General features: G+C 42.1%; 1 protein-coding gene across 5 annotated transcripts in view; it reads left to right on the plus strand.

The window, feature by feature from the left end:
• Window positions 1–26,955, plus strand: part of DPP6 (dipeptidyl peptidase like 6) — a 573,188-nt gene that overhangs the window by 410,113 nt on the left and 136,120 nt on the right. For all 5 annotated transcript variants that reach the window (XM_033053988.2, XM_033053997.2, XM_033053970.2 and 2 more), the window contains exon 3: window positions 4,481–4,579. In XM_033053988.2, the coding sequence (XP_032909879.1) occupies window positions 4,481–4,579 (99 nt within the window). The remainder of the gene's footprint in view (window positions 1–4,480; window positions 4,580–26,955) is intronic.

A 26,955-nucleotide genomic window follows, 5' to 3' on the forward strand; every position in this document is an offset into this window, starting at 1 on the left:
GATGAGACCATGCGTGTCACTTCCATCAAAATCCAAAAGCACCAAACCCACTGCTCCCCTTGATCAACAGTGTGGGTTACCCAGCCATGATATGAAATCAGGTTTGAGGATCCAGACTCTGCTCTCATGAGGAAAAGGGGGACAAGCCCAAAGGAGAGGCTGTCAGGCTCTGTCAGTAAAGAGGGATCCAAGGGAGCTGGAGAGGGGCTTTTGACAAGAGCATAAAGAAACAGGACAAGGGGCAATGCCTTTAAACTGGCAGGCGAGAAGTTTAGATGAGATGTCAGGTGGAAATCCATCCCTGTGAGGGTGGGGAGGCCCTGGCACAGGCTGTGGCTGCCACATCCCTGGAAATGCCCAAGGCTGGGTTGGACAGGGCTTGGAGTAACCTGGGGTAGTGGAAAGTGTCCCTGCCATGGCAGGGGGTGGAATGAGATGATTTCAAGGTCCCTTCCAACCCAGAAGAGGCTGGTTTGGGCACATCTTTGCATTCCCAACCAAGCTTTAATGGCTGAGTCTCCTTGCCCTGGTGCTTTCATGCACACAGGTGGGGTAGAGGGCAGCATGCAGGCATGTAGTCCATGCTCAGACAAAGAAAAGTGGGTACCTGCACCCTAACTTGGTCTAATACTGGGAGAGCCTGGGTGATCTCTCAGGCAGTGTCCTGCAAAGTCGAGAACAACAGGTAAAGTGAGAAGTGGGGAAAATTTGCTTAGGAGGGCAGATAATGATTAAGGTATTTAACAACTGGTAAAAGGAGGATTTGTATGTCTCTTCCAGATTGTCTTTCAAATCAGCCCAAACCTTTAAAGCTCTTAACTCTGGATTCAGTTGGGCTGAAATCCCCTCTGGTTTGGCTTTCTCAGGGGCAGGTCACTCACCCTGCTCCAAGATTAGCACAAAAACTGGGAGCAGTGGACTTTGCATTCAGCAGGCACTGGAATTACAGTGGCAGTGCTCTATTACTAGCTAATGCTTATGTCTTATTTTAAAAAAATCCTAAAAACATCTCAGCATTTCTGTGATTTGTATATCCTCTCTATATATTCTCAAAAGAAGCAATAATTGGTGGAAGTTGACATTAAATTACACTGTAGAACACCACATGCACACCATTACCTATGCTGAGCGTCTCCAGTTTCAGGTGTGTGAGTCCTGCCATTTCACCCACCTCTGAAAAATGTTAAACTCTTTATACAAATGATAACAGTGTTGTCCTGAGGCTTTCCTAATGGGCAGCTCCTCACTTGTCACAGCATGTGGCACCTGTGCAGGTCCATTCCATGGTTTGTGTGTTAATATAAAGACATGCAAATCTTTCTAGAAGTGCACACTCACACAGAGTAAAGCTGAAAAGAGGACCCAGTCCTACAGAAATTTTGAGTGAAATAGGGCCTTTCCAAATTCCATTAGACATTGTGCTTAGGAGCAGGCTGATTTCTCATACATCTGTTCCTGATATTTAAAGCTTTCTGGAGATATACATCACATTTTCTCCTTTCAAATCTGACCTTTTAGCTAAAAAAAAAAAAAAAAGAAAGTACACCCTAATCCATATTAAAATTTTTGCAAAATCCATAAAAAACATTTCTCAGAAGTGGTACTGAGCTAGTCATTGCATTGCATTAATTCACAGCTTGGTGTTTGACAGTCAAAGGCATTGCCTAGAAAGCTTTGTAGCTCTTGTGATACTCAGAGCAGGGCACTATCCTTTGACCAGCTATGCAGGAGAGCAATTGGTAACCATAGTTATATATAAATGTGTATTTTACACCATTGCAAACAGGTGGGATATCACAGAAGGAGAAAGGCTGCCTGTTTGCCTTGTCTGGCCACTGCCTTTAGGGTACAGAGAGGTCATCTGGGGGAAAAGAGGGATTAGGTCTGCCCAGGGATCAAGCAGGTGTGCTGAGGTGGGAATGGAGCTCCTGCTGTGCTGGCCACAGGGAGATGGAAACACTGTCCCTCATATCCAATGCACAACAGGCCAGGGGGTGTGTGAGGAAAGCATCTGACACCAGCCTGGGGCTGAGCACCAGCAGTGGTGGAGAGAAAGGTGGGCACCCAAAGGTGGCTGTAGCTTTTTGACCTATCAAGCAGCCTCTGAGCATGGCTGGAGTAGAGAAAAACCTTGGAAAGAGAATAAGCAAAACAGTGAGGTCAGCTCCTTGCTTCTTTTTGTTTGAGTTTTCTGGATTTGTGGAGGATCTCTGTTGGTTTTGTGCTCTGGAGAGCTGTGTGATGTCAGTTCAGCCCAGGCTGGTTTGGGTGCACTGATGCAGGGATGAAGAGCAGGCAGAGGAGCCCAAACACTGGGTTCCTGTCATGCTTCTAATACTGAATGCCACTTGCTTGGCTGCCACACTGCCACCTGATCTGCTGGGCTGTGGATGTGAATGCAATAGAGAAAACAAAACAAAACAAAAAAAAAAGGTGGCTCATGCTTAGTCCTGTCCCAAGAGGCCTCCAGGTCCCTGCAGCACAACCTGTCCACCAGCTGGTTTAGACACACTTAGGCACACTTAGGATCTGCTGCTCAGAACAGGGTAGGCTACCTGAGATCTGAGATCCCACAGTTGCATTTCTTCCTCCAGAAATATCTCCATCAGGGCCAGATGTTGTTAAAAAGCTCTCTGACCTACCTGTCTGTCTGTTAGAGGAGAGGTCTGTAAATTTATTTTTTTTTTTTTTGGTATTGCTGAAATTCATTGATGGATTTATTTAGTTTATTGGTTTTTTTCCCCCAGCCCAGGGCAGGGGGCAGGAAGGGAATCTCACCTCATCCCTTAGAGAGGCTCCCAAGTGAGCAAAGCCCAGCTGCTGCCTCTCCCTCTGCCTGCTGTCCCTCACAAGGAGCTGGAGTGCTGTGGAACAGAGATGGTGCAGCTCTCACACCAGCTGTCCCCATCCTGATTCTTCCCAAATCTCCAGCACAGAGCTTGTGCCTGTCCTTATGTCCTGTCCCCATCTCCTGGAACAGGCACAGCCTAGGGCTGTGTGTGGTCTCCTGCCCCACCTGAGCTCCCTGGGTATCCAGTTCTGAGGACTAGCACCATGGTGGAATTAATTGGGACCATTTCCTGGGGTCCTTGTCTCCTATATTTTCCATTTTAATAAATAAAGTGATGCAGAATGACTTGGCATAAGGCTGTCACACACAGGGATTTGGCCGAGGACTTGAATTGATGGGTTCTGCTATTTGGAAGCCACAGTGAACAGTGTGGTTGAAGTCTCAGCCAGACTAGGGAAAAACATGAGCATTGAAGAATATAATTTAATTTGGTAAAAGTGAGAGTTTGCTCTGAAACACCTTTTAGTGGATCAAAACACTGTTCATAGGTATTTTTCTGTCATCTCAGGCAGCTCAGGGGCTTCAATTTAGTACAGCAAAGAAGCCTTTTTTCCCCACAAATAACCCCTTCAGGGTCTGATTCCACTTTTCTAACCATAAGTGTTCAGTGTAAGTTTAGCACAAACAATATTAAAGATATCTAAGGTTCCCAATAAACCTTAGGTGTGAGGATACAGTGAGGAAAGATGCTGAAACACACATTCCTACCATGGAAATACTCAGAATGTGGCCTCCTCTTTTCTTTAAAAGAGCAAATGTATTTAAAGCTGACTGAAATATTTCCATGAAAATATTATTTCAGCAAAAAATTGAATGTTGACAACAAATTATTCATAGAGGGTGACTGCTTGTCAAAACAAAAAAAAATTACAGCTGATGGGAGAAAAGGAAAGAGGAAATATTAATCAAAATTGTTGGGTTTTCAAAGTTATTGTTTTTTCTCGAAAATTTTCAGCTTTGATATTGCCGTGTTTACAAATGGAACTGTATATCCCTTCACTAAAAATTAAAATTAGTATGGGCCAGCTATGCAACACCTAAGGATTAAGGGTTATGTCTCATAGACTTTTCAAAAATATTTCTGCAACCAAATGTCTGATTCCCATGGAATATCTTTTGTGAATTTCTGAAGTAATTTGTATGAGCCCTTATAAGGTTTAACACATTTCCAGCTATGGTTTTATGTTAAAATTTTTAAGGAAATAAAAGTACAAGCTGTAAAAAATGCGTTGTTTTAACTACTTTTAAAAATGTAGCTCATAATTTCAGAAGTATTTTAGGGTTTAGGTGTTGAATAAAAGCATTATATATCAGTATTACACTGATATATGTGTTTGCATGACTTAGATTCTTTTTTGATCATGTTATGTCTGAAAATGTGTGTTTGGGGACATTTCTTGGTCTTTTTGTATTTGCTAAGACCTGGCATATATATCGAGGAGGGTTCTGTTAGTGATCCATTGGGTGCTCCTTCTATAATGCCAACAGTGGGAAAGGATTTCTGTGACACAAAGCTTAATGTAACTGTTTCCAAATGAGATATGACACGTCACTATTCACCATTTCAAAATGCTTTCAGATGCATTTCAAAGCTGAAATAATGGTAGATTGTTTTTGAATGTTTTACAGTGGAAGATAACAGCTTGTCTCAGAAGAAGAAGATAACAGTGGAAGATCTCTTCAGTGATGATTTCAAGATTCATGACCCAGAGGCTAAATGGATCACTGGTGAGTGTTGAGCACTTTGTAGCATCTTTGCTTTGCTGCTTTTCTCCATGGCCATTGCCTTTTTTATTTTATTCTTAATTCCTCCAGTTCTTTATGTTTCTCCTGGAATATCAAGGACTGGTTGGGGTTGGAAGAGACCTCTGGAGATCATCTTGTCCAACTCCTAGCTCCAGCAGTGAGAGCTGTTTTGCCCAGAATCATGTCCTCAAATTCCTGTTTTCAACCTTCAAATTCCTATTCCAGTTTTCCTCCTGTAAAACATGCAAACACGACTTTTTATCAGTGGGCTCATAGATAGGCATGGAAAATTGCAGCTTCTTTCTCCAAGAGTATCCAAGACTTAGTAAGTGAGGTAACACATGATTGGGAAAAGTGGTTGGAGCACTATCAGTGATTATTTCACCATAAACAAAACTGGAGGTTTATATTCCCTCATCAAATCTGTGATTTTCCTGGCAGAGAGGAGAAGCAATGCAAATAGTGGTCCAGCAGCAGCTGGGCTGGGGCTTGCACACAAACCATGTGGTTCTTTTATCTTCTGCTGCCTTACATTTTCCAGTCAGGGGAAAACCAAATAATACTTGAATTAATGCATGTTGGATTTGCTGGAGTGGAGCTTTTCTGGGGGATGTAGATTCCAGCTCTCACCGGAAATTGCTGCAGTCAGAACAAGATTTGGCAAGAATAAAATGATTTATGGTGTGCTGTTCATGTGAGTTCTAGTCCAGCTCCTATTATCATGGAAGTTATTAGCTTTTCTTTTTAATTTAATGGGGAACTGGATCAAGTCCTTCCTCGTGTTTAGATTTCCTTGTCTGCTGTGCCCGTTGGGAACAGAATTTTAATACCAGTAATGAAAAGTGAGAGTGTTAAAGGGTAGTGCTGAATTACCACATTCCCCTGCTGCAAGTTCTGCCCCCCACTCAAGTAGAGGGGAAAGCTGTTGCAGACAATAAACACCTTCACAAACACTCCTGCCAGAGTCAGGAGCTCTTTTCCAGCCTGTGTTCTCCATGGCAATGGTGCTCACTTTCTGGGAATGATGATGATGGAAATATTCACTGCATTGTAGTTCAGGGGCTTTTGTCTGGCTTGCTTTTCCTTTTAACACAGATATCCTGATGGCCCTAATGAAGAAAAGGTGTTTTACTGAGACCTTGACAGCTATTTTTTTATTTGCTGGAGTATAGCAAATAGAACATAGTGGAGGGAATGACAATGAATTAACTAAACTTTGCAGGAACAGAGAATGAAGTATTGCCATAGAGCTGGTATAATATCCCCCCACTGATAAGGTTTGTTTTCTACTACTGCAGTCTGCTGTGAAAAAACAGCATTTCCCTTGGTCTTTCAGTTGTGGTCAAATACTAAAGTCATATAAACTTTTATTAATATCAAGATTCTGATCTTGAGTGTTTTAAAATCCACCTCTGTCCTTTCAGGTACCCTTAATGACTCCAGTGCCATCTTGTCTCTGAAATTATTAAAATGTAGTTTCTGTAAAAGACAAAACACAAAGACATATTGTGAAAGCATACACAGAAATTTTAGAATTACTTACTCTATTATTTTGATATGGACAAACACTCACACTGATTTTAATACATCTAATGGAACTTTAGGAATCCCTGTGGATTTACCCAAAGATGACTTTGCATTTAAGGGCAAGATGCTGATCAATAATGTCATTCATCCAAGGTTTACAACATGAATTGCTTTCCTGTATTATTTCTGTTGGATTTTTCACAGCTTTCTCTAGCTGGCTAAGTGGTGAAATTGGGATTAAGATGAAAGACCAGTAGCCAGATTCTTAAGCACATGTCGTTATTGGTCTCTTATGTTTCAGAAATGAAAGACTCCAAAAATGTCAAAGCCAAACTAATTGCCTTAGTATAACAAGATTGCTGGAATGCCTTAACTAAAGGAAAAATTGCATATTTTAAAATAGCATATTAAAAGTGAATGACAGCTTACAAACCTAGCTGATGCTTTACGGGGATCCACACAGTTGTTAAAATAGAAGTATATAAATATTAAATAAATGAGTAGCTGTTGTGGGTCCTTCTTCCCTTTCCTCTCCTGTTAATCATACAGCAAAGTACCACTCAGAGCTCTGCAAAATTCAGTCCTCCAGGCTCATCAAAGCTCTATTTCCTTCCTTTCCCTCTACATTAATGCAGAAGAGAGGAGGCTGGTGGCCAGAGATGAAGCATGCTGCACGTTTAGGAGTACTTGAATCATCTCCCAAAATAATTCAGTCAGTAAAATAACTATGTTCTTCCCAGTAAGCAAGGGGCTGATTCAAACACTGAATGAGGAAGGTCTTTCCTTTATCTGGAATGAGTCTTAGACCAAGTGTTTCAATAAATAAAGTATTTATGTTCAGGGTCACATTTAAAAATATGTTGAAAGTTCCATGAAATTGATGTGATGAGCTCATGTTTTAATGCTTTCTTGATTATCAGTGGGCATGTGGAAAAATAACATCTTTCTAATCAATAGCTTTGTGTCATTCTATTGATTTTAAGGGACCTAGGAAAAAGAGAAAAGAACCAGTCTCAAAGCTGACATAAAAACACTTCCACTGTAAAGATTACAGGCTTTGTCTCAGCTTTCAGTCACAACTTGTGGCTCATTTGTGGATATATTTGCATTGTTTTTAATTGGAATTGGAATTGCAATTAAATTCACTTGCACAAAGTAAGAGGTGTGGCAAAGTTGTAAATTTGAACATTTTACAAGTTTTGTGATGCCACCCTAACTTCAAATTCCAGTTTGCATTTTTATCCACTGGTTTAGGGAAAGGAAAGGATACTTTGTTTAATTTGGATCTGTCTTCTCCTGTTCTGCCCTGACCACTGTTGTCTTTGGCTCTGCTAAGAGTGATGCAGGGAGGAGTGATGCATTTATAGAGCACACAGTGACAGGCCAAGGGGGATGGCTTCAGACTGACTGAGGGCAGGTTTAGACTGGATATTAGCAATAAATTCTTTACTGTGAGGCTGGTGGGGCACAGGAACAGGTTGCCCAGAAAAGCTGTGGATACCCCATCCCTGGAAGTGTTCAAGTCCAGGCTGGATGAGCCTGGGATAGTGGAAGGTGTCCCTGCCCATGGCAGGGGATTGGAACTGGATGAGCTTTAGATCTCTTCTAACCCAGGCCATTCTGTGATTCTATGACTCTGTGACTAGAATGGACTGCTCCAGAGTTTATTTCTAAATCCACTTCCAGGGACTGCTATTGGTCAGGTTTTCCCTGTAGTGTGGGTAAATGCTGACTTTTTATGGTGAAAGTTTCATTTTCCAGGACAACGTAGCAAATATGTCATACTGTAGTAGGTGTAAAGGAGTTAAGTACAAGAATTTGGGGTTCTGCTGGTGATTAATTGGCATCCCCCCATCCAGCATTCCAAGTGGAAATAATTTGAGCTGTCTGTTCCAGCACCATTCATCCCACACCTCCTGTGCTCTTCTCATCACTCCATGTTTTGCACTCTGAGCTGAACTTCCCTTTCCTGTACAACTACAGTTACATTGTCCGTACACTTAACAAGCACATGAGCTCCAATCAGCGGCTCTTTTCATACTGTGTATCTTAAATGTAGTATTTGAGCATTTCCTTGTTTTCATATCCCCTCCACAGCCTGTCAGGAGTGTGCTGTGCCAGCCCTGTGCCAGCCCTCTCCCAGCTGACAGGTGGCCTGATAGTTAGTCTGGTCCCTAATTGTTTAGCAGTTCTGCTCATGAGCACCACATTACCTTGTAATTAGGCTTCACAATTACTGGGCTTTTCCTGTAATTTCTCTCTCACATAGTTTAGCTCAGGTTTCTGAAAAGCTTGTGATGGTGCAATGTTCTTTTAATGTTTGACAAAAAATGGGATAAAGAAATTTGTTGTCATTTTGTGCTGAAGAGCAGCTCAGTCATCTGATTTCTTCTTTAAACAATAATTCATATTTAGACCTGACCTGAGAAGCCAGTTGAGCCATGCATTCTGTTTTTTGTGGCCCTTTTGAGCTGCAGTGATTCCTGCCAGCTGTGAGTCTGACCCCCAGCATCCTGAGAGCACTCCCTCATGGGGAAGGAGCATCATGTAATAACAGAAAGCAGTGGAGACTTACATTAATCTTCTTCTTACTTAAATGGCAAATAGATTTTGCCCACTTTGAAAGCACTTGGATGCTGTTTCAGTCAGAAAAACATCAGAGCAGCCTCTAATATCCTGACAGAGGTTATTTCAAGGGATTGGGTGCAACATGTCAGTCCTTACTTTTAAGAGGAAGTTTTTCCAGCCTTGCTGTAGGCATCTTCCAAGACACTGTATTTAGCAGTGGCTCTTGTCAGGATTTCAGTCTGTGGCTAAGTGACTGGAGGTTTTAATTAGGAGAGCATTTTCCTGGGGCTAGACACTGGCCAGACCTGGGGAGGCAACACTTGCAGAGGGGTTGTAGCCAAATGGGAAGAATAAAGGTTGAAATAAAGAGCACAATATATTCAAGCAGTGAAGAGCACTGAGGTACAGGACAGCAAAGGACATGTTCAGGGTTACAGGAACTTTAAAAATGTGAAAATCAAGCCCTTCTCTCTAAGGTCCCTGCCCACTCACTTCACCTGCAACATTTGGAAAATAATATTTATTCTTATGAGAAGAGGAATAATGAGTAAATTAGCAAGAGGCTTCAAATGACATTTTCAGAAATGTCCCAGTTATTTGGAAATCTGCCACTCAGTGAGAGCCAGGATCATGGTGTGCCCAGCTCGCCTCTGAAAAAGGCAGCTGGGCTTTTACTTCAAAAGTCCCTTTGAAAAATGCACTAATAATTATTATCTAGATATAATGAAGTAATTCTTTTATCTTTAATATTGAAGCACATATGTTTTGTTGCATGTTTCTCTAATAATATCGTAGAATTTCTGGGCTCTTTAAAAGTCTAATATTGAATTTAATGACCTAGAACTAATAGGTTTTATTTACCATGCTGAAAAAAGCATAGTGTAGTGTCTGAGGTAATTTATTTCAGTTTACCTTTAGTAATAATGCACAGATCAACAATACTTAGACAGCCCAAATGCCCTCAAGCTTCTTCTCTGCAGTGTAAATCCATTGCACTGTATTGATAAAAGCACTGATGCATTTCAAATGATCCAGATGCGTGTGGAGTAAATGAATTATTTATAGGTTGCTTTGCATAGATATTAAGAACTTTGTAAGTGCTAATATTTTTCATTATGGAAAAGGCTTGTGCTAAGGTGCTGCTTTGACAGCTCTTTAGACTAAAATTGCCCTCCTGGAAGCTACAGCATGGTTGACTGGAGTGCAGGTTCCTCTGGTCTGCTTCTCCATGGGCCAAAATAGAATCATTAAGATTGGAAAAGACCTCTGAGTCCAACCATTAACCCAGCACTGCCAAGTCCACCACTAAACCATGTCCCTAAGCTCCACATTGACATGGGTGTTGAGCACTTCCAAGGATGGTGTTCCAAGGATTCCACCATTTCCCTGACACCCAGTTCCAGTCTTTGACCAGTGAAGAATTTTTTCCTAAACCTGGCACGACTCACAGTTATTTCCTCTTGTCCTATCACCTGTTACTCAGCAGAGGAGCCCAACTCCCCATGCTACAGCCTTTTGTCAGGTAGTGCAGAGAGCAATTAGCGGCTTGCAAAGACCATCCAAACTGAAAGGCAGCAGGAGCCTTCCTCTTGGCAAAGCTGGCCTGTCAGCAGCCATCCCATCTTTCTGCTTGCCATCCAAGGGACAAAGTTGCCTTCCTTGGGTACTGCATCTTGCAGTCTTGTGCAGTTTGGGATGTGTGTGAGGAAGGAGTTCCCCGTGCAGGAATCTTTGATCCCCAGTGCCATCCCAGTTCCTGTCTTATGTCAAACGAATGTGACGTAGGAAATGCTCACAGCTGGTTTTGTTTGTGCAAATCTGGAGAAAGCATGAAGAAAACTGGGTTACTCTATCAGAATATTTGCCCACCTTGTTAATTAGTAATATTAGCTCATTAATTTCAATTTGTTTTAAATATGTGTTAAAAAGACTGAAATTATTTGGTCTTAATGATTCAAAGAAAACTTTCTCCACTCTCAGTTCAAACCTCATATCCAAGCTCATGGCAGCTTCTTTCTGCAGTATTTTTATGAATGTTTTTTCTTTTGAAATGTCTTTGGAATGCTTTCTGAAACACACAGCAAGATACCTGGTGCACAGCACATTGGTTTGTGGTGCCTGAGGTTCAGTGAACTTTCAGGCCCCGTTACAAAGAACCCCACAGCCTATAAGGATGACTTTATGCTGAGGTAAAGACACCCTCACTAAAGGAAAATGCTGTATGGGCCAGAAGAAAATACAGGGGAAGGACTAAGAGGACTCTTCTGGTGTAACATAGCGTGGTTTTGCTGGGGACAGCCTTCAGAAACCCTCTGCTGTGATTCATAAAGACATGGATGTTTGTGAAATGAACTTTTGGGTAGTGTTGGTGCCAGTGGAAGTGTCCATGCACTTTAGAGCTGGTTGATCACTATTCCTGTTCTAAATGCCTTCATGAAGTGACATCCTGTGTTGCCAAAGCAGGGTAGGTAGGAGATCTTGCTCTGTCACCACTGCCACACTGAGGAAGAAGTGAGGAACATGTTAAACCATTTGAATCATAATTTTGATTTTAGGTCTCATCCTAGATCATGTTCTTCAGAGATTCCTGGGGATCTGTGATCTGAGAGCACTGGAGAGAATTTGTCCTGCTCCTGCCTTTCAGCTTCTGGGCAGCTGCCCGAGTTCAGCGGCGACAGTAACCTGTTCACTAAAGACAGGAAACTTGGGAATTAATGGCTTTTTAAGAGACTATAATAGGCCATGGAGGAGAGCATTCCTGCCATGTAGCTGTTTTGTTCATTACTGCTAGAGAGAATGAAATGGGAAATCAATTTGGCTCTTTCAAAAATTAATACAGTCTGCAGGAGCAGGCTGGGGAGGAGCGTGGTGCCAAGGATTGGGCAGTGCACAGTGCACTCTTCTCTGCAGTGCTGGAGTGCTGCTGGGACACATGTGCTGCTTTTGCACTGAGAAAATAATCCTTTGGTGTTTACAGCACCTTCTGAGTTTAGAAGGAGAAATGTGTTGCATAAAGTCATGTTTGGGAAAAATATCACACCCTGGAAAAGCAGAAGTAACATAGTAGTGGTCAAAAGGGGTTTTGTGTGTGTGTGTGGTGTTTTTGAGTAGTTTGATGTCTTGAGAAGGACAGCATTTCCATAAGAGCTTAAGCCTATATTTGGAAGCCTCCACAGGTAACCTAATTTCTCCAAAGCCTGCTGAACTCAATCATTCCCCTGCTTGTCATGATTGCTGTTGAGCCTCTGAGTCAAACGTCCTCCCGAGGTATCAACATATGGCTTTAGTTAGAGAACATCTAAAAACCGACATGCATTAAAAAGTGGCCTCAGGCATTCAGTGCCATAGCTTTCTGTTTGTTACAGCTCTGCATCTTGCCAGGCTGAGTGAAGGGTCTGGCCCAGGGACAGGGCTGGTGGCATGAAGGTCACCTGGGAGAAGTGAGGTGCAAGGAATGAGTGATGAGGAGGGTGGGGACAATGTGATGCTGCACAGTCACTCAGGAGAGAAGCAGGGGAGCATCTGGGGTGTTCCAGGTGGAGCAGGAACTGGAGTTGTGTGAAGAGTGAAAATGAGTCTGGAAGTCAGCACTGCTGAGAAGTGGCTTAGTGGCCTATGACGAAGGGCTGGAAAATACATGCAGTTGCTATGGCAGTATCAAAGAGAACAATTAGTGCATCAAAGATGATAGGAAGAGGCAGGAGAACTCTTTGGGTTTCATTTCTTCTTATCTAGGTTCTGTTAATGCCTACTGCCCATAACTGCCTAATTCTGTTCCCACCAACTTTTTTAAAACAAAAGAAGAAAAATAGACTTTACCCCAACAGGAAACATCCCACTCTCACATGTTGGACCAGCAGGCTTCCCTAGACTTTCTACAGCCATTAACAAAAACAGATTCCCCATTTCCATTTCAAATTCATGCTTCTCCCTCAAATTATCAGAAGCAAGGCAATGCCTCCTGTTGTGACTGTGTTTGCAGCTTCAGGGAATAATTTGAAGTTCTAAAAGGTGTGTGAAACCTTGAACAATTTGGGCTCTTTTGTGTGTTAAATTTGTAGATTTGAGGTAGAAATCCCTGGGAATCCTGTAGAAGCTGCCTTCCTTCCCTCCTCCCCATCAGTGTGTTGCTCTAGGATGCACTGCTCAGCGTTCCTGGTGGTGAATTCAAAGCTGATAAATTCACTGCTGGGTCCTTTTACCTGCCAGCCAGGCAGACATACTGCAGTGACACTGGATTCACAGTGGGGAGCCTTTTGATTAAAAAACAAATAAATAAAAAAGGAGAGCAGCAGGGATGGAAGTGGGAAGGAAATGCTGCCACAGGGAGTGGCAGCATCTGTGGGGGACTTTGAAGAACGTGGCTCACAGCAGAGGGGTTTCTGCACCACAGACACAGAACCACAGGCACAGTCCTGCCTGTGTGCTGAACAGTTTAAATCCAGTCAGGAAAAGGATCAGGTTTTTCTCATCCTGTTCAAAGTGGCTTGAAATCCAAACCCTGCTGCTCTCAGAGCCGAAGGAAAGGCACTGGTTTTTCAAGAGTTTAACTGGGAGAGGGATTAGGTGTTCTCTCAGTGGGTGTTAGTTAAAAATCCATGTGAATAGCTGCCAGTAGAGTGTGACACCAAGAGATGCTCTTCCCCAGCTGGCACCTGTGAACCAGGTAAGGGTGAGCTCCCAGCTGTCCCCAGCCCTTGGGGAAGGGGACACTGCAGTGACAAAAATTGTCTGTGCTAAGTCTTAAAAAGGATGGCCATTATTGCATTCCTGCTGGTTGAATTTGTACTAAAATTAAGTTGCTGGGTTTTTTTCCTTTGCCTCTTCAGAGGAAGGTAGCACAGGCAAGAGGAGGGAGAGAAACAAGAGCTGTGCTCTGCTCCTGGTGATGGAGCAAGCTGGGCACAGCAGAGGGTGATGGTCTCCCTTCCCCAGGAGCTCAGCAGTTTCACCATGAGGAGGATTGTTTTTGGAGAGAGTAAGAAACTTTATTTTGCTTGGATCCAGCACTGCTTAGAAGATGTGGGTAGATACAAAGGAGACTCAGTTTTGAACTGTAGGAAAAGAAGGTGAAGAAAGAGGATTTGCATGAACTTGCTGAAGGTTTTGCAAACAATCAGGCTGATTTAAGGATGGAAGAATGGTAGGAAAGAGGCACTTCAGAGATAAGCACCCAGGAAAGCACAGATGGAAGAAATGAGGTGCATAATTGCAGGACACACTGAGCAAAAGCACATTCAAGGGAGGATTGTAAGGGGTGATGGAGAAAGGAGAATTCTTTGGGGTGCTCAGGCCTCTTGTTAAACTATTGATCTTAATTACTGCACACTGCTGATACCTTCAGTATTGATTTCCAGAAATATTTGTCTTTTGACACGGTCCATCCCTGGGCATCTTTTTTTCTCTAGGATGCAATTTGCTTACTTTTAATTTTTTTTAATATATATTTTAATCGAGGCAATTTTCTGTTTTTCATGCTGCCCTGCCAAACTTTTATCCCTTCTTGGAGATTTTTCCTTGGTGCAAAGAACATTTTCCTGACTCAGTAGCTTTCCCAGAGCTTGCTCCACTGCTCTTGGACACTTGTTGAACATGGAATGCTTACCAAGTATTAATTGGAACAGTATATATTCTACTTGTTCCTTTTAATGAACATTAAATAAATATATGCTGAGAGACCATAATTAAATAATTTGAAGGCAGGAAATACTGTATTTCTGGTGATTAAACTTTACATCAAGTCTGTGTAACTGAAAATTTAACAGGCAAAGATTTACTTATCTAAGAAAAAAGTCCCTGGTGAGCTTGGATCTCCTGACTGGATTAAGCTGTTGAATGTATGAAAAACACTTTTTTTTAAAAAACAGGAAATAGAACCAGACTTATATAATTCATTACAAGAAATTTAGAATGAGATAATTATCATTGATCAAGGGAATGTAATTATACTTTAAAACCTCACATCAGTGGAAATTCAATTAAGAGCACAGGAGACCAAAGGTTTGCCCAGCCCAAAATCCAGTTTCCATGAGAGGTGAGATGTGTGTGCACAAGCATGAGCAAGAGGGCAGTGAACCTCTCTCACTTTTTAGCTCAGAGAATTCTCAGATCCTCTTGTATATTTGCTGTTTAGTTGCCAGAAATAGTTTTCTCTTCTAAGGCATTTTCCAAGCTCCCTCCAGAGCCTGTTGCATCCAGCATTTCTTTCATCAATGAGTTTCACTGACCTAAGACCTGTTGCAAGAGGAAGGGTTCTTGGGAGCTTGTTCCTGTTTGCTTTGCTTGGTCAGCAAAGATCTTAGATCAGGACTTTGGACAAATGTTTTCCACCTCTAGTGTATCATTTTAGAGAGGATGGCATGGGAACTACACACAAGCAGTGCACAGAAGTGTCTGGGTTAACTCCTCAAAAATGTTCAAATTATTTGAGTTTCATGCCACTTGAAGACAAATGTATGCATGCAGTATAATTTGTTTGACCTTAAAGAAAAGCCAGATGATTCTGATGTGTGTTAGAGTTAAAACCTTCAGGTCCCTATACCAAATCATACAAAGTAATCATGATATCATAAATTGTGTGATCCAGGTCCCCAGCAGGGCTTCACAGCTTCATGTGTAATCTGTACTGGGTCAGCTGGATATAATGCAAATATTTCATTTTGCTACTTGACTTAAAGTCCCAGCCTCTGGGGACAGGTAGCACAAAAAATACACAAAAATAAAAACATTTTTAGTACTCAGAGATATTATCATAATTATTTCTAAATGGTCCTTCAAATGTTAAACTTATCTGAAGGTAAATGGAGACGAATCCATTTAATTGCATTAAAAAAAGATGTTTATAAAAAATCAGGTTCTTTTGAAGGCTTATACCTGTCTTCCAATGCTTAGGTTTCATAATAATTGACAAAATCTGAGTAATCATCTTCAAGGCATTTTAGGGGAGGTAGAATGGCAGGGGTAGAAAAAATGTAAACAAAGTCTTGTAAGGCAGGAGGAAATGTCAATGTTCATGCCAAGAAAAGTGAAAAAAGTACCAGCTCAGAAGGATTTCCTCCATAATGGGCAAAAGTCTGGATCTATTAGATAAATTATTATTATATTGGCATTTGCTTGACTCTGTAAAAATTGACTCTACAATGAATGGTGGTGACTGCAGCAGTCCAGAGAGATTTTGCTCTTGTTGCAGTTATGTTCCATAAATGTGGTCATTTATGCAGAGTAAACCAGTGCAGGGTCTGGCTGGGAATCTTGGCCTTGCCATGCATTCACAGTGGGAATATCTGAGTAACATGGAACCTTCAGGCAGGCTGAGAAGAACCTTCAGCACTTGGACAAACATCTAAAATCCACCATTTCTGGACAGTGTCCGGAAATGTTTCCAGCACTCTAATTTGTTACCACCCTAATAAACACTTATTCTCTGCTCAGCAGGCAATTTTCCCATTTCCTGGTGGACAGGAGCCCATGCCCAGGGCTGCTCCTGCAGCTGGCTCTGGAAGCTCAGCCTCTGGCAGCAGCAGCAGGAGCAGAGCCAGCAGGGCTGGGCTGCCCCTCACAGGGGTTAGTGCACATATGCTGGGCCATGTGCAGCACTTTCCACTGCTGCAGCTGATGGACTGACTCATTTCACAAGACAAATTGCTTGGAATGTTCATGCATAAGCCAAGATGCTCATTAATAATTTGGAGGTATCTTTTCCTTCCTTGTTCTCCTTGCCAGGGGGAGCAGGCTGTGAACTGTGACATAAAAAACGTGTTATAACACTTACTTAAAACATGCCCAAGAGTACATATATACACACACACACACATATACACACACACATTTATTTCTCTATTTATTTATTTATTTATTTATTTATTTATTTATTCCATGTGCTTCATATTTCTTTTCTTTCAGGTGTCAGGGGCAGCATTTTTAAGAGTTTGCCATTACCTTTTGCCTTGAAGCTGGTACCAAACACAGCAGCAGGCATAAGGTATGGCCTTAAACCAAACTAACCTTTAGCATAAAAATGCATTAGTATGCATTTTCTTTACTTATTTTCTAATTTTAATGCCTCACAAAGGAAGGTATTTTTAAAAATATACATCAATAATTATAACTTTCCTGATTTTTAATTGGAACAGAATGGCTAATATAGCTACATTATCAAGCCAGAAGACCATGAATAAGAAAACAGGAGAGAGATTGTTAGAACCCCATTGTTTATATTTGCTTTTCTTCTTCTAGGGCAGGAAACTGAGAGCATAATCAATTTTCTGTTGCAATCAACTTTTTTAGGAGAAGCAATATTGAACTATACTTGGGAGAGAAAAATACTGAAAACAGCCTGTTCTAATCTGGTTTGAGGGACATCATCACCTTGATCACTGCAGTGAGCTTGGGATGCTCCATCCAAAAAAGACAGATTGTAATGGGAATAGAAATGGTCCAGAGAAAGATTAAGACCATGACAGAAGCATGGGAATGCACGATAAAAAGAATTGCCCTGAGTTATAAAGAAATTATGTAAGGATAGAAAAAAAAGAAAAAATATGAAGAAGTCAAGCACTTTCCATTAAGGGCGTTCTTTGGATTTAATCTCATCTGCTGAAAGTTCTTAACCCATTGAGAAGGTATTATTGGACAGAAGGTTGATGAGAATTGGAAGGGAGGAGAATTCATTCTTTTGATGTAACTATTTTTCACCCACTGCACTTAAATCAGGTGAAAAAAAAATATCAGCCCTTTTGCTTCTGCACCAGCACCAGCACTGTTGTCTTCTTCAGCAGGTTCTCGTGCTTCAAGTCCAACAGAACAGGCAGTAACAGGTGGATGATGTTGGTTCCATGGTAGAGAGAGGAAAAGGAATGAGAAAAAGTGAAATAAGGAATTCAGGAATCTTTTCTGGGGTTTGGTGAGGACTCTGTAGGAGCTGACCCAGTCACTGCAAGCAAACCAAATCAATGTGCAATGCTAAGGAAAAGCTCCTCACTCATCATGGAATCACAGAATGGTTTGGGTTGGAGGGGAGATGAAAAATCATCCATTTCCAACTCCCTACCATGGGCAGGGACATATTCACTAAACCAAGTTCCTCAGAGCTCCAACCAATCCACCCTTAAACACTTCTAGTCTGGGCAGCCTCTTCTATTGTCAGCTCCTTAGCTGACATTAATTTTTTCATTCCCTCATCAGTTGGTTTAAAAACAATGGGATTTTACATATAATTGCAAAGTTCCTCCACTAGTGGCTCCCTTGCAGCTGGGTGCATGAAGACTGTTCTCACTTCCTTCCCCATTTCCTAACCCCAGTGCCATCTCACCCAGGACACCAGTCTCCTGCCCAGCATCGGATCTAATTTATTAATGGTTCTTTGAAAGTGTTTCCATTGGCTCTGTAGCAGGGTGCCCTCTTGTGACCACTCCAAAACCAAAACGTGTCTTGGGGGCTTGGATTTCATCTCTTGTCTGCCTTGATTTTCAGAAGCCTGAGGTCAGGGTGATGGCCATGACTCTGACAGATCCTCACACAGTTACACTTCATCTCAGCTGTACCTCACCAGACACATCTGAAATGACAGGGTGACATAAGAGGGATTGTGAAATATTGCACACAAAGATAATTGAAACTTTACCTGAAGCTGCACACAAAACATATCTTCTTGCTAATATACAACAGAGTCATTCGGTCTGCCCTGAAATTTAAGTACAGTAATTTCACGATTATAAGCCACACCATTTTGACTAAAATTTTGGTCCGAACCCAAAGTGCAGCTTATAATCAGGTGTGGCTTATATATGGACAAAGAACAAAAAGTTGCTGTTTTAGTTTGGAGGACAGGTGTCTGCTGAGAAAGGCAGGAGCTTCTCTTTGAAATGGAGAATGTAAACCCCCTCCCTCCAAATTATTATAATTTTGAAATCAAGGGGTTTTCAGGCAAAGATACGGGAATTAGGAATAACAGTTCTTTTCTAGGGAAATTAAAATAGAAATACAGTACTACAAAGAAACAAACCCCAAACCCTGACACAGTCAGAGTACAGCCTGACACCCGTCAGGCAGGGTGTTGGCAGCAGTCCCATTCCATGGTGGCTGCATCCTCCTGCAGTGACAGATGTGGCTCAGTTGGAGCAGTGCTCCTGTACAAGGTGCAGTTTCCCTCCGGAGCTCCAGTGGTGATGTGGAGAAATCCGGTTTTCCTCTGGAGTCCAGTGGAGAAAGGGGCTCCCTTAGTGTCCCAAAACCTCTGTTTTTATCTTGGTAAGAAATGTTGGGCTCTTCCCCCTGGCTGGAGCAACTCCCAATGGGATGCAGTAATTTTATCAGTCCCACAGTGGGACTCAATGGCCATGAGCAGAAAATGACTGGCTGGAGGAAGGATGGGTTGTGAAAAGATAAAGAACAATGCCCTGCCTGGTTTCAATGGATGGCCCATTAGCAGAGTATCTGCCGTTGAGATAAGGATCACTGCCCCCACCCTCAACAGATGGTGATAGAACAGATATCTTTTATCACACTCTGGATTGTAACGTGCGGCTTATAATCAGGTGCGCCTTATATATGGACAAAGAAGGAAAAGTTGCTGACACCCGGAAGTGCGGCTTATATTCAGTGCAGCTTATAATTGTGAAATTACTGTAATCGTCCCATGATAATAATAATGAAAAGCAAAACAAAACCACTTTCTGTTTTCTTTTTGCCCATCATGGCCATTAACAAGTGCAGTTTGTTTAGAGGCAAAGAGAAGGAGGCAAGGGAATGCAAAGAGAAATTAAATAAGTGAGCTGTGGGGTCACATTTTAATGAAAATTTATTCATGGATTCCTTTTTTTCCTCAGTGTCAAATGGATTATTACATTTAGGTGTAACACTGGATTATGCACTCCCTTGTGTGAAGCCAAACCAGATGAGGCAGATAAGACCTGGTGCACTTGGCAGAGAAGAGGGAGGTCACTGAGTGATGCTGCCCTGGCCAGGGGCACAGCCAGGGAGTGCTCGGAGCAGGGATCCCTGCATGGGACAGGCAAGTTTGGGTTATCTCCAAGCAGGGGTGGTAACTTGAGCTCTCATCTGAGCTAGCAGCTACAGTGGAAAAAGCCCTGGAGTTTTTATATTCCCTGAAATCTCTGCCATTGTGTACTTGGGGATGCACACCCACCCCATCACTTCATGGAGCTGGGATAAGCTGACTCCTGCTACCTGTTGGCTGCACTTATTTTTTTCACTTTTTTCTCTTCAGTTGCATGATGTGACTGTGAAAAATATGAAGGGTGTGGATAAAAGCATGAAGGACCATTTTCTGGGAAAATAGTTGCTTGGGGTTAAATTGTTTCTGGCCTGTGTTGAATGTGAAGTGTTTCCAGCAGGGAATCAAAGGGATGAGTGTAATCTGCTGTCTGCAGCTGTCCATTAACCCAGGACACTTCTGCTCCTACAACATCTAGGATTTGCAGAGCACATGGCACAAGCACACCTGAAGAGAACAGAAAGATGGCAGAAAATTTTTGAGGGAGATTTCTTGGGTCTGGAACACACCAAAGTCATCTCAGGGTGGTGCACTCCCCTCCTCCCCCCAGTCATTAGAAAGATAAATGGAGGGCAGCAGGAACAAGGTGTGAGGTTTCACTGCTGTTATTAGGGTTTTGCAGCAGTTTTGTGATCAAGATGGTTTGCCCCAGATGCAATAAAAACAGATTTAGACCAGAGAATTTCTAATTCATTTTTTCCTAATTGTAGTGTCTCTCTTTTTCCCCCTCCACATGTTATAAAAGCAGATGGAAGTTGGGAAGGGAGCAATTTGAAGCTGAAATGAGTTCTTGGTTTCTCACATGCATTTCAGCTTTTCATGCCTGTGCCACTGAGTTGTGATCTGTGCCCACAGAGTTCCTCTTTGAGGAGTACAGCCTCACAAATGACTTAGGCAGGAGCAGAATTTTACCTGGTTTCAAATTTGGGACCCAAATTTCAAAGGTGTGCTCTGCCTGTATTTCAGGCTTTTTTTTGTTTGGTTTTTTTTTTGGCTAGAATCTTGAAAGAGTTGGGATTAGATAAAAAAGAGAAGCAGACTGGCATTGCTGATTTTAACAGTTTTAAGTTTTCCCATGACTCAGTCTTTGAGCTTTTGACAAGTTAATTTACAATCCTGCTAGAGGTGCATGTTGATGTGGGAATTTTCCTGGGCTATAATTGTGTTTTATTTTACTGGTACTACTGTAAAAGCACTATATTGGTGCACCAAGTGCAACTGTATTGAGATGATGAGCAATTAAAACCACTTCTTGCATAATAAAGCACATTCTATCATGTTGCACTTAATATATCAATGCAAAGTGTTATACAGCATTTAGCTAAATTACAGTAAATCACCTATTTAAAGGAATTTTTCTTTCAGCTTTGCATGTAGGAAAAAAAGTGCTGGGAGCAGTAAAAGGATAATGACCCATAATGGCAGAAAGCTAAAAATGGGATTCCAGTTGTCTCCTGGAATTGAAGGTTGTAGCAATGTTGTTAAAGGCAAGCTGTTCTCTGTCCCCTGTTGCTCCTTGTAGCAGCATCACAAAGTCTAAGAAAATCTTATTTATTTCTGCCAGGCAAAGTAGCAAGGCAGAGGAAAGAGGAGTCAGTCACTGGTGGGGTAGGGGGGTTGAAACAGAGGCAGGGTGGTGGCAGGGCTGTGAAAAACTGCAAATGCCAAAGGCTTCAGGAGCAGCTGTAGGACTGTCCCATCCTTCAGGAGCAGCTCACTGAGGGCACCATGCTGTGGGATGGAAATGGGATGGAAATGGGATGGAAATGGGGTTTTGCTGCTATTCCCTATTCCCTATTCCCTATCCATGATCCTTGCCTCCCTCCAGCTCTCCCAGCCTCCTGCAGGCACCAGGGCACAGGGGATGGGACACCTTCCCTGCATTTTCTCTCTGGGAAGCAGCTCACTATCAAATCAGTCTTTGCTTCTGCTGTGGGGAGGGAATTTCAGAGTCAGTTGTTTGTTGGGTACATGCTGTAAATATCAAATAGATGCACTGCAGCATGTCCTGAAAGAACAACAGATCACAGTATTAAATGCATCATCACAACAGCCTTATTTCCACCAGAGTTTGTGATTGCATCTCTCTGGACCCCTGAATAGGCTTCCATTGGGGACTGATTGTGCTTTTATTTTGCATTAGGATCTATGTGGGGAAGTTTTGCAGCACTTAGTGAGCATGCACAGTCCTGGTACTTGTTCAGCCTCTTTTCTCAGTGCTTTTCTGAGGAGTAAATTCCACCTGCCCCAAGGGGTGTAGGTCTTGGGGGGGCCATTCCCCTACCTGACTCCTGACAGGCAGATGTCCTAAGAGAGTCAGTAATCCTGCAGGCCTGGTAAATAAGATGTGATTTCCCCTTTCATGAAAGCAAAGTAAAATAAATATTTCCATAAACCTGCCTGTGTTCATCCTTCTCCCTGCTCACACCATGCTGCACTTTATTCCTCTTGTTTGGTCCTTCTTAATGTTTGCTGTTTTGGGCATTTTTTCTGACAGTTTATATTTCCTCTGTGAATTTACCCTTTTCTGTTGTTTTCCACTCTGCTTCCATTACATCCAAAAGCCTCAGGCCCCTCTCTCTCAAAACCAGTCCCTGAAGAGAGCAGAATGTCTCTGAAGGTAGAGGCTTCTGCTGCATCTGGCAGGATTGAGAGTTTTTCCAGGGTCTTGCCCCTGACACAGCAACCTGTTAACCACAGCCTGGGCTATTCCCTCACCTGTGACACTCAGAAAGCACATTTTTACAGGGAATTCAGAGTGCCCCCAGTTCTCTTTCCCTGTGAGCTGCTCACCTGAGCTGTGGGGATGGCTGTATGAACATCCATGCCTGGTGATGCTGCTGATGAGCTGCTGTCTCCCCTTGGCTCTGCTGTGTGCCTGGCTTGGGGTGTGAATGTTGAGAGTCTCAGCTGAGCCCCAGCTCAGCCAGGGTGCTGTTCCCACTCTATTTCAGCCTCCCCCAGTTCTGAAATCACAATCACTGCAAGCCACTGGGTTTTTCCTGTGGATAGCCTGGGTTTGCTTTCTCCAGCTGGACCCTTCTCCCTGGCCCAGGTGTGTGTGTGCTGGGGTGAGAGCTGGGACATGCCCAAGTCACAGGGCACAGACACTCTCTCCCCACTCTGGTCTCCAGTCACTGTTCTGGGGCTCACCTGGCCCTTCAGAAAATTTGCTGAGATGCTAAACAAGCAGAACATTTTATTAAAATTTTAACTCCACTGCCTGATCCTCATGTGTCTGTCCAAAGGAATACAACTGTACTACATCCTGTTGAAAATACCAGTTGTCTGAGGAAACATCTGTCCCACAATTGCCTGTTATCTTGTTAGATGGTGAGGGCTATCCAGATGTGTGTGATCAGTGTCTGCCTGGGAGGACTCCAAGGAATCCCTGGCTGGTTCAGGTGTTGCTGTCACCTCAGTGAGGTGATGCTGGGCACCACAGTGGGCAGCACTGCAGGGCTCCTGCAAGACTCATCCTTCAGATTTAGATGAAACACCAAAGGTCTGACTGCTTGGCGTCATTAAAATCCCCCCAAATTTTTTTTTTTCCCCCATGAGGAATAACAGAAGAGTGCCAGTGGTGTCTTGGTGGCCCTGTGACATTTGCTGTGCCAGTGCAGAGCTCCATCCCAGCATCCCTGCTCGTGACCTGGGGCAAAGGGAGCTCTGTCCCTTGGCAGGGATGAGGGCTCATCCCACAGGACTGCTGCTGGCTGCTGCCCTGACACTGTGCAAGATATTTGCCAACCTTGCTGGTATCTGGAGGCTCATTTATCTGAAATGCCTTAGAACAACTTCAGGACTTAAATTTCCTTTATGCACCAATTTTCCTTAATCTTAGGGATTGAAAATGATGATTCCCTCGATGCTGGCTTTCATCAGACTGAGACTCATTCGATTATCTTTCATGTCTGTTGATCAGGACTTAAGAAGTTGCTTTTTCCTCCAAATCTGTGGCTCAAAAAGACTGGAATGTCCCTAGCAGTCCTGACTCTACCTTCTCTCTTTCACTGTCTCCTGCTGCTGACTTGCTGTATGTGAATTTCAAACCTTTTTTTGTCTACTTTTCATTCATCAGTTATTAAAATGATAGAAAATTACAATTTCATTAAAATATTTTCTAGAGCTGGATTTGAATTTTTTTTTTTGTTCTCATATTTTATCACTCAGTTTTGCTTTCTGCTTTCCATAACCTCTGACAAATAATGAAAGTTTCCCTCACAAGCATGGTCCTGCTAGTACCTTTTAAACCAGTCTCTCCTTCCTGGTAATGTGGACTTCAGAGAAGCTTTACTGCACTAAATTTTTGGGAACTGATGTTAGGTTCCTGTCAATTGATGTAATTCCTTCAAATTCTTTGCACTGCCAGCACTCAAACTCACTCCTTCTAGAAGTAAAGTTGTCCCAAACTTTCTTGTCCTCTGTTCCAGGTGTTTTGTCTGGTGCCCAGTGCTGCTTTTGTGAGGACTCAGTGACTTTAAGGAACATGAGCTCCCTCTCACTGGGTCTGTTTTCTCTGCCTCTGCATTTTCTGACTGAATTCAAGACAGAGAAGCAGATGGGGTTTATGATTTCACCTGTTCTGCTTAGCAGGTTTTTAAAAGTTTCTCCCCAGGCATCCCCATTCCTCTGCACTGATTGTACAGCCCCAAGGCTGATCCATTGCTTTTTGCAATCAGTTCCATTTTTTCAAGTGTGACTACATATCTGTGTCTACACTCTCAGTCAGAAAATGTTATCTACCACCCAGACAATTTCTGCAAGTTGAAAGAGGGGTGAGGGGTTGGAAAAGGGAACTTTGCTGTTGAATCATTGAATCAGAGAGAGGTTTGGGTTGAAGGAACCTCAAAGATCACCCAGTTCCAACCCTCTGGACACCTTTCACTAAACCAGACTGCTCAGAGCTCCAACCATCCTGGCCTTGAACACCTCCAGGGATGAGGAATCCACGACTTCTTTGGTGAAGAACAGATGGAAAAAATTGCAAGAAAGATTGAAGAAATGGAATAAATGGCTTCATGCCTGAAAATTATAGTTTTTGGCTTCATTTATACTGAACACCAGCCCCAAAGAAAGGCAGATATAAAAAATGAGATGCAGTGATGACCTTTATCAGCTCTGGTGACAACTATAAATCAGGCTGCAAATTCTCATCAGCCTGCTGGACAGAATTCATTACAGAAGAGGCCACTGCATTGCTTTCTGCCTTTGATTGAGGCATGTCCCATTTAAGTAAGTGCTCTTGCACTGGAACAAATCACACATTTCAAAACAGAAGTCCAGGAATATTATTCATCTTTTGAGGACTAAGACCCAGTTAAACCCCACAGTGTTTTGTTTGGATGTAACACAGATCAGATTGTTCTTCTCTTAAGCAGAACAATTTTCTGTTCATTAACTTAGGCAGTGGTATTGAATATAATGGCAAGATTTACAGCCCTAAGAAATCAGCACTGCTCCATTTATTCTTTTTTTATGCATTCTAAAAGTGCATGCACTGGATTAACACCTGATTTTAAACTTGTTACGGTTTAACAAATAATAGGAAAGTCTGTTATCTCCTACTTCCAACCATGGAGCAACTTCTATGTAATCTTGAAGTTTCATAGTTTATTAAAGTGTTATGGGGTTTTTTGGAGCATAAGGAGCAATAAAATTTGGTAGCAATGTCATTATGGGCAGTAATGTGACTTCCTGCAATGTTCAAGCAACAGCTTCACAGACTCATTAGATTTATAAGCTACTTTACCTATATTCCAAACTTGGAGCTGAATTTCATTGTTTTTTTTGGTTTTTTCTGCAATTAGGAAATATCCTGAAAGCATTAAAATTATCCAAATGTTTTGCTGGCCATATAAAAACCAAGATTTTTCTGTCTGGAACTTATTGTGTAGTTGGAAAACACTGTGTTTTTGACAGAAAGTGATTATTAAAGCAGCAATATTTTTCAGCATGTCTGATGATTGGGTAATAGTCTTTCTCTGAGTTTAGTTTTTCCTGATATTTCTGGAATGCTTGAAATATTTTTGGAAAATAAAAAATTAGACTGCATACTTTCCTCTTATAAAGAATAACACTTCAGACTTTGTGGCCTGAATATATAAAGACCAGGTGTTTACAAAGCATTAAATCTTTTATTGCCTTGCTTCCTAAATTGTTGGTATGAACACTTTTCTTAAGGATCTGGACACAGAAGTTGGAAGTTAGAGTTGTAAATAAGTTCTGCTGGCTCAGACTCCAGGGATTGTCTCTTCTGGTTTATGGCCCAGGTCTAGGACAAATGCTTAGGGGAGATTCTAAAAAGAGGCAAAGTTGAGGATTCCCCTTCAAGACATACAATCTTTGATGGATTTTTCTTCCATTTTTCTAACTGTAGCTTGGATCCACCTGCAGCCCTGGCACCTGCTCTGTTTTGGGACTGTGACTTCCACAATTTGTTTGCCTTAGCATGAAGAAATAATCCCTTTTATTTGTGTTGAACCTGACACTGACTGGTGTCATCTGGTGCCTTCCAGTATTTATTTTGGAAAAGGCAGGGAATAAGCATCCTTTATCTTTTCCATACTGCTTATGACTTTTTTGACTTCTGTCCTAGCTCTCTCCAATCAGTTCTTTCTCAAGTTGAAGTTTCTTAGCTTGTTCAGTCATAAATTGTATGAAGGAATGCTTTAAAGATAAATGCAAGTCAATCTAATTCAGATCCTTTTATTTTTTTTTTAATCCAAGATAGAAGTTGCTGATAAAATTCATTTCATGATTTTAAAAAAAAGTTATGCTTTGAGAACTTTGCCTGTGAGTCTGAAGGGATGCTGCTATGATTTGGACTCTGAGAATCTTAAAATCTCTAAAACCCTGTGGTTTTGAGAGGATCAACTGTATTGCAGCAACCATTTGCTCTTACAGAATCTGATTCATCCCAATTTCAGAGAAGATTTCTTCTTCTTCCACTTATGTGTAAATCTGAGATACAGATGAGATTTTTTTTATTGACAGCAATAAGTAAGGTGTAGAAGCTTCTCATCTGCACCTTCAGAGCATTTTATAAAGCTGGTTAGTGACTGTGTTGAGGATTATCATCACCAGGTTGCAAATAAAAGACTGGAACATGATAAGGAGTGTGCTAGGTCTGTACATCGAAGTTTTGAAAGAACCAAGTCTCAAAACCCGGTGCTGCCTTTAGCAGGTCACCCCAGCTGGGCAGAGCACACCTCTGTAGGTACAGTGAGCTGGGTTTGTGCTTGTGTGT

This window comes from Catharus ustulatus, chromosome 1 (genome assembly GCF_009819885.2).
Source record: "Catharus ustulatus isolate bCatUst1 chromosome 1, bCatUst1.pri.v2, whole genome shotgun sequence".
Taxonomy (NCBI): Eukaryota; Metazoa; Chordata; class Aves; order Passeriformes; family Turdidae; genus Catharus; species Catharus ustulatus.